A 13,572-nucleotide genomic window follows, 5' to 3' on the forward strand; every position below is an offset into this window, starting at 1 on the left:
CTTTCACTGAATGTGCTGAATGTTTTGGTATCTAAGGTGTTGCATTTAATGTTTTTTTATTTAGGATAAAAAAGGGCCTAAAGTTTGTATGAAGGGAGTAATTACTTTTTGATTCTTTTCACTGCCAGAAATGAACTTTTGCAAACACTAGAAACATGTGGATTTAAATATCAAGAATTTCTCTTGTCTCCAACCTGTGTGAGTACTGAAATTGCTTTAATATTATTTAACTGTTCAGACTGCACTGAGCCAAGAACATGTGAAAATGATCTGTTGTATTAGAAAGCAGTCATGCTCAGAGCTGAAGATACTCTTTTGAATGAGAAAACCATCTGGCAAGACATCTGATTTCTCATCAGTATACTGACATAACCATACTGCTGTTATTGTTCAGATACTAGTCCCATACTGCTTTGCTACCATTTGATATTTTTTTAAAAGGCATGAATTTACACCATGACCAGGAAGGTGGTTTTCCCTGCAGGAGCCTCATTGCTTCAGAAATGCTGATGCCTCTGAATTTCCCAGCATGGAAAATGTGACTGTGTCATTTGTGGGAGGAGGGCCTTTGTTTGCATGTTTCCCTGGCAACTGGAAAAAGAGTTGAGAGACATTTCAGATTGCACAGGACTGAATAGGATCAGTGAAGTACTGTATATATTAGAGAAGCTGATAGAGGGTAGCTTGAAAACCAGTTGTGGTGCATTTTTTTCATTGTTAGATGTCTTATAATCCTTGTTCAAAAGGACAAGGAGATGTCTTTTGCTTTTTTAATGGAAAACAGTAGCACCTGTACCAAGAAATGGTGATGCATGCCATTTTTTTCCTTTCTTTGCATGAAAGTTTGTTTACATTCCTGTTCATCTACAGAGAAAGTAAAACCCATGAGGTGCAAAGAATAACTGCCCACTTGTTTCCTTGAAAATAGCTAGGCATGGAAGTTATAAGTGTTTAGGATACTATTAGTGTGGCATAGTTCTATTACTGTATATAATGGTAGATAACTTGTATGATGCTATAAAGCTTTTTTCTCTCTTTATCGCATGGACTAAAGTCTTGTGGATTTTGCTTGCAGCTTGGCATTCCCAATTCTAGGCTGCGATATTTTCTAATTGCAAAGCTTCACCAAGAACCGTTTTCTTTTCAAGCTCCTGGTCAGGTGAGTGTATTAGTGTTACTTGAATTTGCTTTGTTTTATGGAGATTGAGCATTACTTTCTCAGTTTAGTGGTGTGTGTTGATGAATGGAGGGAGGGATAAGTAGTATCAACAGAAAAGTTAAGTTCTGTCTGTCTTTTTTCAGCCTGAGTTTTGTAAGGACTGAAATGCATGCCAGTGGCTGATAGTGGGCTAGAAACCAATGCATTCTGCTACCTTTTTCACACCCTTGGAAAGGTCTTTTTCCAAAGGCAATTATTTGTGGTTGTTCTGGCATCACTGCTGGTAGGTCAGCAAATCTTGATGGTTACATTTTTTGAAATCTTCATGAAGATAACATTGAAAGATTATTTGCTTTATTCTGAGCATCTCTGAAGGAATTCTCACTGCGGAGTCTGCTGTCAACTTGTTTATCAAATGCAGTTCTTTAATTTTTTTTCACACAATTTATTCCTAGATTTTGACAAGATTCCCAGATCAGGACCTAGAAGACTTAGTCAAGGACAAAGTTGCTGACAAAGTTGTTGAAGCTAGTTGTTCTCCATCTTCTGAAGAGAAGAATCTGGATCCAAACACTGATCCTGATTGCAGCAGCAAGAAGAGTTTACCAAAAGGAGCTTTTCTTTTTAAGCTTGAAACAGTAGAAGAAATGGAAAGGAAACGTAGTCAGGACAATGATTCCTCTATTCAAATGCTGAAATACTTCTTGGAAGAGGAAAATGAAGAAATGAGTCTGTATTTCTTACCACCAAAGTACTTATTGCGCTATGCTTTCTTGTTAGACATTGTTAAACCCACCTGTCGGAGATCCACATGCTTTACAAAAGGGTAAGTTGCATAGAAGATGTCTTGCTGAATTGTGTCTTGGAATTTTAAGTGTGGTTTTGCTTGTGTACTGTAAATCAAGAAGAGCCATTTCATCAAAAAAAACCCCAGGCCTCTAGAAAAAAAAAAAATATCTCCTTATATAGTGTGCTTCCTGGTCCAGTGGAATGCCAGCATGAGAATCTGTCTGGCAGAACATCATGTACCCACTCCAAAAAGGCATTCACAAAATAAAGTGCCATTTGTTGTTGACCTTCACAGAAGCTTAATTACCCCTGTGGAAATATGGTTCCAGTAGACTGGTATAGTGCTGATTAATTAATGAATTTTTTTATATTGTTCAATGAAGTTACAAGGTGTCATGCATGACAGATCTGTTCCTCATTAAAACTGTCTCCACTGTACATTTTATTGATTTCTTGGATTTTTCAGCTCTGTAAGTCTGAACAGCTGTGGATTGGCCATGTGTCATAAAACCAGTTAGGTTGCTGCATTTCAGATAATATTTGATGGAGCAGAACATCAGTGATTTTCTGTCTAGTAGTTTTCTGATTTGTACTTTGCAATTTTAAGTTTGATTGCTGGAGGTTGTTGAGTGTTCTGAAACCCACAGACAAACAGTCAGGAGCTTTTCCACTGAATGCGTTTGTATTGGAAAATGCCAGATGGAGCCTGGACGTTTGTGGAAAATGTTAATGTCGGTGAATTTTTCAGATTAGTTTGAGGGGTTTTTTTTGAATTCTCAGAGTGTTTCAGCAACATGACTTAGCTGATGAGTTAAAGCTAACTAGAAATTAGACTGCCAGATTGACAGAGTTCTGCAGATTTTGTGATTTCAACTTTTTGACAATAAGAGTTGAGAAGAGAAAGAATTTCAAAACTTTAAACTTTTTGCAACAGAAACGCTCTTCCCCCAGCTCTCATTGACATACACCTTCTGTGCCCTCGCTCTTTTGAGTTGTGGGGGATCAACATGTGGAGATCTGTTTCTTAACTAGAATAGTCAAAAACTTTCGGCCAGAATGATCTCTTATGTATCTCCCGTTTGCCTCAAGTGTCATTAAAAATAAATGGGCCATATGTGGTTTCACTGGAATACGTCATGGTAGTTTGTGGTCATGTTTATTAAAATCACACCAAAGGAGGCTCTTTAGTTAATATGAAGTCTTTACATATCGTGGTGGGAAATCTGACATTGAATGTGACTGTTGCCCTTCTGCTGATGTGGAAAGAGCCAGAACAGATAGCTGTGGTAGTCCTTCTTGGCTCAAGATGTAGGAATCTGATTTACAGTCTTTGTTTCCTTTTTGGAAAGTTTCCAACATGGCTTTCAGTGGGGTCATATCATTTAAAGCTCTGCATTAAAAGAAAGATTATAATTACATCTCAGGCTTCATTCAGGTCACTCTCTAAGGCCAAGAATAAGTTGCTGCTGTATGTGTTCCAGGAGTTCTGTTTTTATGTTTCTCCAAAGCTTGAGATTTAGGAAAGAGGACCCTGAATGAAGCAGAACAGTAATCCAAGTAGTACAGAGAATCCTTCTGCTGAGATACCTGTCTGGTGTCTTTCTTACAAGTCACACTGATCATCAGCTTTGAGACTGGGAGAAAAATTTCCCTCAGTTTTGATTGGTCTTCAGTTATTTCCAGCAAGGTTTGTGTGATGGGGATAATCCAAGTATGCCTTCTCCAGTCCTTGCTAATTCAGGGACCTCAAACACCTGATATTTCATCAGTGGTTTTTGCCTTTCTGCCTTTGTCATACCAGTACATCTGCTGAAAGGCTTTGGTGGAGTATAGGGCAAAATGTTACAGGCTGTGATGCATGAGAGATCAAGCAGATGATCTTGTGTTCACTTCGGATCTTGGACTTCTAGGTAATTGGAAAATGGTTGTTGAGTTTCTTGAGACTACAAACATCATGGTTTCTTTTAAAAGTAGGTTTGTGGTGACTGAAGTTGTGAGAGGAAGTTGTCCATTTTAAAGGACAGAGCAAATTAAAACTGCTTCCTTAGATATAACGGTTCTGGGCTTACTTGTAAATTCTTGATGTGCTATTGAAAAGAGAAGCAATACCTTCTAAAATAGTGTAAAATTAGTTACAGAGACTCGCTCTAGCATTATGGAAATTACCTTTTTGTTAGTCACAGGACTCAATATACCCAGAAATAATATATTATGTCTATGAAATTAAAAGGTTTTTTTAAAAGCTTACAGAAATAGAAGGGGGGGGAAATCTTGAGTCAGATGAAAATTGAAGACTGTAATTTCTTAAGCCAACTTCTTTCATTATAACTGGTAATGAAATGTCAGAAAATCAATGCATCATTTTTTACTGTGGCAAAAATTACCATCTTTAATTATGTTCTGAGTCTAAAGTAGGAATTTTAATTTTTCTGTAGTCAGCAGCTGCAATAATAATTAATAACAATCCAGCTAACATTGGCCATCTGCCCATATTTTTGTTGAGAAAAACCCAACATGCTACCTCCCTGGCCCCCAAACCACTTCTACACCACCTGGGGTTTTTTTGTGAGTTCTGTAGTGCCAATTATTTAGACTTTTATATAACATGGATACTATTAAAAGTTGCTTTTCCCCCAATAAACCTCTAAAATACCACTGTGAAATTTATCCTCATTTATTTATTTTGGCTTAGAAATAATCATCTGAAATACAGTGAGATGCTATATAAGAGAAACATAAGGATTCCTTAGTGCTACGGGTGTTACATTGTTTAACTTGTTGCATTTTCAGGATGCAGCTAAGCAATTAAAGGTGATATATTTACAACATAGGTGGATTCCATGTGTTTTTCATAGAATCACAGGGTTGGAAGGGACCTCAAAGATCATCTAGTTCCACCCCCCCCTGCCATGGGCAGGGACACCTTCCACTAGCCCAGGTTGCTCAAAGCCCGGTCCAGCCTGGCCTTGAACACTGCCAGGGAGGGGGCAGCCACAGCTGCTCTGGGCAACCTGTGTCAGTGTCTCACCACCCTCACAGGGAAGAATTTCTTCCTTCTATCTAATCTAAATCTACCCTCTTTCAGTTTAAAACCATTACCCCTTGTCCTATCCCTATACTCCCTGACAAAGAGTCCCTCCCCATCTTTTCTGTAGCCCCCTTTAAGTATTGGAAAGTCACTATAAGGTCTCCCTGGAACCTTCTCTTCTCCAGGCTGAACAACCCCAACTCTCTCAGCCTGTCCTCATAGGGAAGGTGTTCCAGGTCCCTGACTGTCTTCATGGGCTCCTCTAGACTTGCTTGAACAGGTCCATGTCCTTCTTATGTTGGGGCCCCAGATCTGGACTCAGCACTCCAGGTGTGGGGTCTCACAAGAGAGAGGGGGAGGATCACCTCCCTCAACCTGCTGGCTACACTTCTCCTTGATGCAGCCCAGGATACAGCTGGGTTTCTGGGCTGCAGGCGCACATTGCTGGTTCATAGTTTTTCATCTGCCACCAAGTCCTTCTCCGCAGGTCTGCTCTCAATCCACTCACTGCCCAGCCTGTATTTGTGCTTGGGATTGCCCTGACCCATGTGCAGGACCCTGCCCTTGGCCTTGTTGAACTTCATGAGGTTCACACGGGCCCACCTCTCCAGCCTGTCCAAGCCCCTCTGGATGGCACATCCCTTCCCTCCAGTGTGTCAGTCACACCACACAGCTTGGTGTCATCGGCAAACTTGTTGAAGGTGCACTTGATCCCACTGCCCGTGTCACTGACAAAGATGTTAAACAGCGCTGGTGCTAGTACTGATTCCTGAGGAACAGCACTTGTCACTGCTCTCCACTTGGACATTGAGCTGTCGACCACAACGATTTGAGTGCGACCATCCAGCCAGTTCCCTGTCCGCTGAGTGGTCCATCTGTTAAATCCATGTCTCTCCAATTTAGGAACAAGGATGTCATGTGGGATGCTTTACACAAGTTCAGGTAGATAATACCAGTTACTCTTCCCTTTTCCACCAGTGCTGTATCTCTGTCATAGAAGGCCACCAAACTTGTCAGGCATGATTTGCCTTTAGTGAAGCTGTGTCTTCTGTCACAAGTCAGGTCCTTATTTTCCATGCGCTCTAGCATAGTTTCCAGGAGGATCCACTCTGTGATCTTACTGGACACAGAGGTGAGACTGACTGCCCTGTAGTTCCCTGGGTTTTACTTTTTTCCCTTTTTAAAAATGGGGATTATTTTTCCCCCTTGCCAGTCAGTGGGAACTTCCCCAGACTGCCACGACTTCTCAAATATGATGGACGGTGGCTTAGCCAATTCATCTGCCAGTTCCCTCAAGACCTATGGATGCATCTCATCAGGTCCCATGGACTCGTGCACCTTCAGCTTCCTTAGATGGTCTTGAACCTGATCTTCTCTTACAGTGGGCAGTTCTTTCTTCTCCCAGTCCCTGCCTTTGCCTTCTGTGTCTTGGGTGTTTTGACTGGAGCACTTGCTGGTGAAGACTGAAGCAAAAAAGTTGTTGGCCTTCTCCATAACCTGGGTAACCAGCTCTTCTGTTTCCTTCTGGAGAGTGCCCATATTTTCCCTAGACTCTTTTTATCATCAGCTTACTTAAAGAAACTTTTCTTGTTGCCTTTCACATTCCTGGCCAGATTTAATTCTACAAGGGCTTTGGCCTTCTGAATCTGATCCCTGGCCATTCGGACAATTTCACCGTATTCCTCACAGGCTACTTGTTCTTGCTTCTACCCTCTGTAGGCTTCCTTTTTGTGTTTGAACTTGTCCAGGAGCTCCTTGTTCATTCATGCAGGCCTCCTGGTGTTTTTACCTGACTTCTTTGTCAGGATGCATCACTTCTGAGTGTGGAGGAGATGATCCTTGAATATTAACCAGCTTTCTTGGGCTCCTCTTCCCACCAGAGCTGTATTCCATGCTACTCTGCCAAGCAGATCCCTGAAAAGGCCAAGGTCTACTCTCCTGAAGTCCAGGAAAGCAAGCTTGCTGTGCACCCTCTTCACTGCCCTAAGGATCTTGAACGCCACCATTCCATGGTCACTGCTCTTGAGCTTCATATTCCCCACCAGCCCCTCCTTATTGGTAAGAACAAGGTCTAGTGTAGCACCTCTCCTCATTGACTCCTCTGTCACCTGGAGAAGGAAGTTACCATCAGTGCATTCCAGGAACAGTCTGGATTGCTTGTGCCAGGCTGTGTTGCCCCTCCAACAGATATTGGGGTGGCTGAAGTCCCCCATGAAGAGCAGGGCATGTGAACATGAGGCTGCTCCTGTCTGTCTGTCTGTAGAGGGCCTCAACCGCTCGGTCTTCCTGGTCGGGTGGCCTGTAGCTGACCCTCACTATAACATCTCCTGTTTCTGCCTTCCCTTTAATCCTGATCCATAAACTCATGGTCTGGTCCTAATCCATCCCCAGGCAGAGCTCCGTGCACTCCAGCTGGTCATTGACACAGCAATCAATATCCCATCCTTGCCTCCCCTGCCTGTGCTTCCTGAAGAGCCTGTACCCTTCCATTCCCACACTCCAGTCACAGGAGCCATCCCATCATGTCTCCCATTATGCCAACAAGGTGATAGATTGTAGGCCTGCAGGTGTGTGCACATCTCTAACTCCTCTTGTTTATCCCCCATGCTGCGTGCGTTCACATAGAGGCATTTAAGCTGGGCCCCTTATGAAGCTGACTTACTGCCTGGAATTCCTTTGTGCTGCTCTTCAGGTGCTCTCCTGCTGACCTGTGACCCCTCTCCAGGCTCTGGGCATCTACTGCTGGCACCGGCATCAAGCTGGTAGGAGTGGGATGGATTGAGGTTCCCTTCCCCTGGCAACTTTAGTTTAAAGCCCTCTTCACCATCTTGGCAGTCCTGTGACCAAAGATGTTCATCCCCTTCTCTGACAGACAGACCCTATCATCTCCCAGTAGGCCAGGTTTCTCAAAGCGAGTCCCATGGTCTCCCACCCCTAGCTGTGTCACCAGTTCTGTAACCAGTTGTTGATTGACCAGATTCGGCTGTTCTTTCAAACCCCTTCCCTTTGACCAGAGGGACTGATGAAAAAACTACATGTTAATCTGCATCGGTGTTCAGGGCCTTTTGTTCTGATCCTAAGGAAGACTTGTAAGCACTTTATTTTAAAATGAGTGTTGCTCTCACTGATACTGGCAGAACTACTCATAAGCTTTTTCAGCTAAAGAAAAACTTCTCAAGATTGAGCATCTGGCTCATTATGTCTGTGCTGAAGGGAGACTATTCATTTGTTCATTGTGGCATTAAAAAGCTTGAAACAGAAGTTTTTCCAGTGCCTTGCTTTAGAATGGGCCGCAAGTGGAACAAAAGACCTTTATAACTGTCTTTACAGATGCACAGATAAAACTAGAGAATAGTATCTGTGAATAGTTGATGCAGACCACATCCCTCTTATACTAGGGATCTTCTGAATTTCTTCCACTGTGCAAAAGTGGACTTGACTTTGAATGTCCTGAACAGAGAGACTAACACCATCACAGTTAGACCAGCAGAGCATGTTTCTGAAAGCCCGTAATTATATTTAAATGATAGCCTGGAAGAGCCTACAGAGTAAACATGTTGTTGTGCAATCAACCACAAAGCATCCAAAAAAGCTATCATATGGTTTTAGAATATAAGTTTGCTTACTGTTTAGTTGTATTTAATTTTTTTCTTTCTTCTTTTTCTTTCTTTCTTCTACTACTCTGCATAGATGCCTGGCCGTCATCCATCTCTTCCCTCTGTGGAAAATCCACAAGCAACCAAAAATTAAACCTGGCTGAACCACTTTGTTCCTAATGGATTAATATAGAAGCTGAAGGCTCACACTAATGGTCCTCCTTTGAATGCAGAGAGCTGATTTGAACCCCTAGGACCATTTGGCCTTTAACATGTTTTGCCTTAGTGTAAAATTGGTTTGTGCAATGCAGATGGCCCTTTCTGATGATGCTGTGCTCGAATTCCTTGGCCTTGTATAGTTGCCTCGTACAAGACATTAGTGTGGATAAACCCTTGTGCATTGATTGCAGACTCATCCCTAGAGAGCACGTTCAGAGGCTACTGCACTCCAAGGGTTAGCATTGTTAATAACAAGGCCTTTTGCTTTATCTATCCAGGAGGCTATTTGTTAATCAAAGCAAAGGAACCTAAGGAACTTTCCTGTATCTTTGTAGTTGTCAGTGCTGTGAGGTCTGGTGAAAGTATTAATTTAAGATTATTACTTTTGTTGTTAAGGTATGGACACTATGTAGAAGGGACAGGCTCAGTTCTGCAGACAGCAGTAGATGTACGGGTAAGAATGTATAGACTAACATATGAGAATTGCTTGTTTTAAAACTATTTTTTCTGTCTTCTGCTTTGTTATTCTGGATATTATAACAAAAAAGCTTTAAAAACTATGTTTTATGGCAACCGAGTTTCCAGTTGATTTAGTGTTCTTAAACAACAGTTCATTTAAATCAAAATTATGTGTGTGCCTCTCTCGATGGAGAATATGTATTGCTATTATTTTATTATCCATAGTGACATACAGAGATTTCACAGGGCTATGTGAAAACATTAAGAATGACTAATTCTATGGTTAAACTACAGTACAGTGTTGTGAATCTAGGGCCATTTTTTGTATGCAGATGATCCAGTAAATATTGTCAAATGTTTAACGTGTTTAAATTTCAAAAGTATTATTTATCTGGGAAGACATAGTATTTTGAAAAGTTTTACTGTTGATACTAAGTTCACTGCAAAGTGATGTTTTGGCATTGGGGAAGGTAAAAATAAATGTATTGGTGAATCATCATTCAGATACTTTTCACAAAGCCTGTTTTGTACACAAGCACCTCCTCTTGCACTTATGTGCTGTTGACTAATATTGTATGGCATTTCTAAGCATAAGAATGCAGCTTTGGAATTCAGGATAATCTCAAAGCGAATGTATTAAAACAGCTGCATGTATACAGCTTAATTTGTGTGCATGGTCTGCAATATTAAGTCACTATCCTGTCATTAACAAATGTTTATAATCCTTTGATTGCCTTGTTAAGTACTGGTATAGCTTGTAACTGGAGGAAGAAATGATGAATGCTGTCATGTCAACATTGATTCTTTCTTGCAAGTCCATGTGTTGAGATACTGGCTGCAAAAACACAACACCAATCATACTTTCAACAAAAATACTCTATTGTCTTTGGCACTGTGATAAAGAAATATTCTGTTAAGATGTGAGTGTTGAATTTTGCATATTTGGCCTCCATTGATGGTATCTGTTGTTTGGATATTCTTTGTAGCTTGAATCAGTGTTTAAACACATTGAGGAGTTACCAGAAGAAGAGAAGCTTATGAAATTGTCAACACTAAAACTGAGGTACTTTACTCCAAGAGAAATAGCAAATCTTCATGGATTCCCTCTGGAATTTGGTATGTGCTACAAAGTACCTTTCTACATCATTCTTCAGAAATATCAGTGTAGTCTTTTTACTGGGGACTAATCCATGCTTTTTATTTTGCATTTCCTCTTGAACCATTCAATTCTTATGATTGGTTCTTGGTATTCGGCTAACTCTGAATTTCTCTGAATTTTCACTATTTTTTTATATTTTATAAAAGTCAGCTTCTGTGGTTAGGTTTATCTTCATAAACTAAGAAAAAAATTTTGGCGTGAGAAATGCTCTATTACTGAATGGCAGTGAAGGAATACCTTTGTTTAAAGTTGAAACTATTTATTCAGCAGCCAGCATTACTCACAACTGTGGTAAGGCAAGAGATCCTGCCAGTTTAGACGGTCTGTTAGTGGTTCTCAGTGCTTGGGCTGCTTGCTTTCGCCCTTCCACGCATTTGCAGCTGCTGACAGAAATGGAATTTCAGAAGATACAGATACTTCTTTGTTCAGGAGTAACCAAACTCTTCAGTTAATGATCTTTTAAGTCATCTCTGTTTTCTAGAAAAGGTGGTCCTAGCCCTTGGTCAGTTACTTCATTTTCTAACTGTTTCTGTGGGGAAGAGGGAGTCAAGGAGCAAGACTCATCAATATCAGTATATTGGACACAGGTCAACCAGAATTAAGCCTGAAATAAATTCACCAGAGTTCCCCTTGTAAAGAAAGGCAGGCAAGGAAGTGTAGCTGCAACTACCTACTAAGGAGCTTGGCCTGCTGCTGTCACATCAGATCAGTTTATTATTTTTCAGCAGGATAAGACACCACTGATCTTGAGTAATTTACTATATTTTTCTGACTTTCTCAGTGACTTAGGGTATTGAGGAGTGACAAAAGATTTAATATATTTCTTTCTTTTGCAATTTTAGTTTATTTTCTCATTTATTACTTAGTTGTATTCAAAATCACTACATTTAAAGAATGTTATTAAGGTTGAAAAGTCAAACATTAGAGTTGTCAGCACTAACCTTACTTGCTTAAGATTATTTGCAGGAGTGTGCTGTGTTGAATTACATGCCAACATGCAGTATTTTTTCATAGCTTCTCTTTAATAAATTTGTTCTTTTTGCAGACAGCCTTTTTCTTAGCACAGCTCTGTTCCATATTGATGTAAGGTAGTGTAAAGAAACTTGAGCTAAACACAGCTGGATTTGACTTGTATATGTTTATCATGCTGTTCAAGCTCCCTTTTGAGCACAGAATTGTCCATTTTCTCTTTTTTTAAACAATACAGCCTGTGTTTTCCAAATGTTAAATCAGTCTTTGCAGCATCACTGAGAGGTGTAGTAGGGTTAATATGGCTTGTATTTTACAGAGGGAGAAACAAGACAATGGAGAAATTTATTTGTGAAGAGTCCATTAATTTAGGGCGATCAGTTTGCGAAACCTGACCTTCACTACTTCAGAGTGCTTGGAATGATACCATGCTTTCTCTGTTGAGATCTATCAAGGTCAGCTGTGAGCTTCAGTATTTTTGCAAACCAGAACTGAACTGAACTCTCAAGACAAGTCAGGCTTCTGAATTTGAGGAGCGTCCAGGTTGTCACCGTCTGCGAAGTGCTCATTAAGCAAACCTGTCTTTTGTCACCTGGGAATTGCAGAGGGAGGGAGGGAGACAGATTCCACCTCTCAGAGGACAATACCCTTCTGCCTTAATCACAGGACCTTCTTTACAGTTCTTGCAGTTCCCTGCCTCTTTTTATTACTTTTCCAACTTCCACAACACATGAAACAAGCATCTCTCATCTGGTGGCTTCCTCTCACGTATACTCCTGAATCATTGGCAGAACAAGTTTTTCCCACTGCGCTGAGTCATAAGTCTGACATTTCTTTCGTGTGTGTTTAATCTAAGACATTTCCCATTTTGTACTTTAAAAAAGTGTTACTCAGCTCTAGGGTGATTGTAATCTCTGGTGAATTTAGGTACTGTAAATTTCTTTTGAGGATTTGCAAGCTATGGGTTTTTTTTGAAAGTTGCTATATTTATGGCTACAGCAAAGGGTGTTTCTCCCATGTTAAATTTCAAGTCATTATTCTGAAATGTGGTGTTTTCAGAGTAAAATGTGCTAGAATTTCTCTGCTGTGTTCGGTAGTGACAGAACATTTGGGCTCAAATTTTCAATAACAGAAAGCCTGGAGATGTACCCACTGCAAATATGTTGTTGGTCCAAGGAGCTAAAGAATGACAAAACTGTAAGCTGAAAATAGAGTGAATGACAGGAAGCTTTGTAACAGATGCTGTTACTAGCTGCAGCTACAGTATTATCAGAAGAAACATGATTGTGTCTAAACGGTTCTATATTTTAACAAATTGATGGCCTTTTCCAATACATGAGATCCAGAGTTAAAATCACTGTTCGTTCTTAACGTTTAAGAGATTTATTTGTGCTTTGAACATCTAAATGTATAAATAGTAATTGCACTATAGGTCAGTGAAATATTGCAGTCATGTGTCTGTGGGTCCCACAGCAATATCATTAAAACTGATCAGAGCATTCTTGCACCTGCGACCTGCATTCATGAGGGTGATGTCAGGATGCCTTTTCCATTTTTCCTGTTAGTGATGTATATAAGCTATTAGGAATCAAATGGCAGCCTAGTGGAAGGCCAGTGCAGTGTGGTAGTGTGTGTTGCCAAGACTGCAAAATCAAGTAGCATGCATGACCTAAAGGACATGGTGAGAGCTGTGCAGCAGGTGCCAGCATACTATGAGTTGTGACATCTGTCCTTCTGATGTAGGCTACACTTGAGCCAAGAAGATAGAAGGTGCAAGATAATGTTAACAGGCAGATGGAGAAGGCTTGGGATAAAGGAAACAGTGAGCCCTGAAAACTAATTTGGGCTTTCAGGTGCCAAGAGGCCGAAGAAGAAACTGAAATTTTTCAGGGTGCAGATAAGCTTCTTGAGCTATAAGTGCATATACGTGTGTGTGTGTGTGCGCGCATAAATATGTATTTTTATATACTCTTTTAAAATGTGTAGATTCTGTACCTTATTCAGTGATTTAAGGTGAAAACTTCGTCTAAGGAAATGTGTGTGGGAGTGCAAGTGATTGTTCCAGAGAACAGTTGCCCAAATGTGAGTGCCAGGAAGCTGGGTAGAGTGGATGGAGCTGGCAGAAGATATGTTTACCAAAGCAGTCCACATTCGAGGCATTAATAACTGGCAGAGAAGGATGGAACAACTCCTC

General features: G+C 40.7%; 1 protein-coding gene across 8 annotated transcripts in view; it reads left to right on the forward strand.

Moving 5' to 3' along the window:
* TRDMT1 (tRNA aspartic acid methyltransferase 1) overlaps positions 1-13,572 on the forward strand; it is a 45,629-nt gene that overhangs the window by 30,186 nt on the left and 1,871 nt on the right. For 5 of the 8 annotated variants that reach the window (XR_012633212.1, XR_012633211.1, XR_012633210.1 and 2 more), the window contains 5 exons: positions 129-198; positions 1,076-1,159; positions 1,615-1,985; positions 6,857-9,245; positions 10,237-10,323. Coding sequence is in view for 2 of the 8 variants with exons in the window: in XM_074900199.1 (XP_074756300.1) it covers positions 129-198; positions 1,076-1,159; positions 1,615-1,985; positions 9,188-9,245; positions 10,237-10,366 (713 nt within the window). In the remaining 6 variants the exon portion in view is untranslated. Of the gene's footprint in view, positions 1-128; positions 199-1,075; positions 1,160-1,614; positions 1,986-6,856; positions 9,246-10,236; positions 10,367-13,572 lie in introns of those variants that run through there. The other 3 variants (XM_074900199.1, XM_074900200.1, XR_012633213.1) reach the window with 2 other exon arrangements.

Source organism: Athene noctua, chromosome 2, assembly GCF_965140245.1.
Source record: "Athene noctua chromosome 2, bAthNoc1.hap1.1, whole genome shotgun sequence".
NCBI lineage: Eukaryota > Metazoa > Chordata > Aves > Strigiformes > Strigidae > Athene > Athene noctua.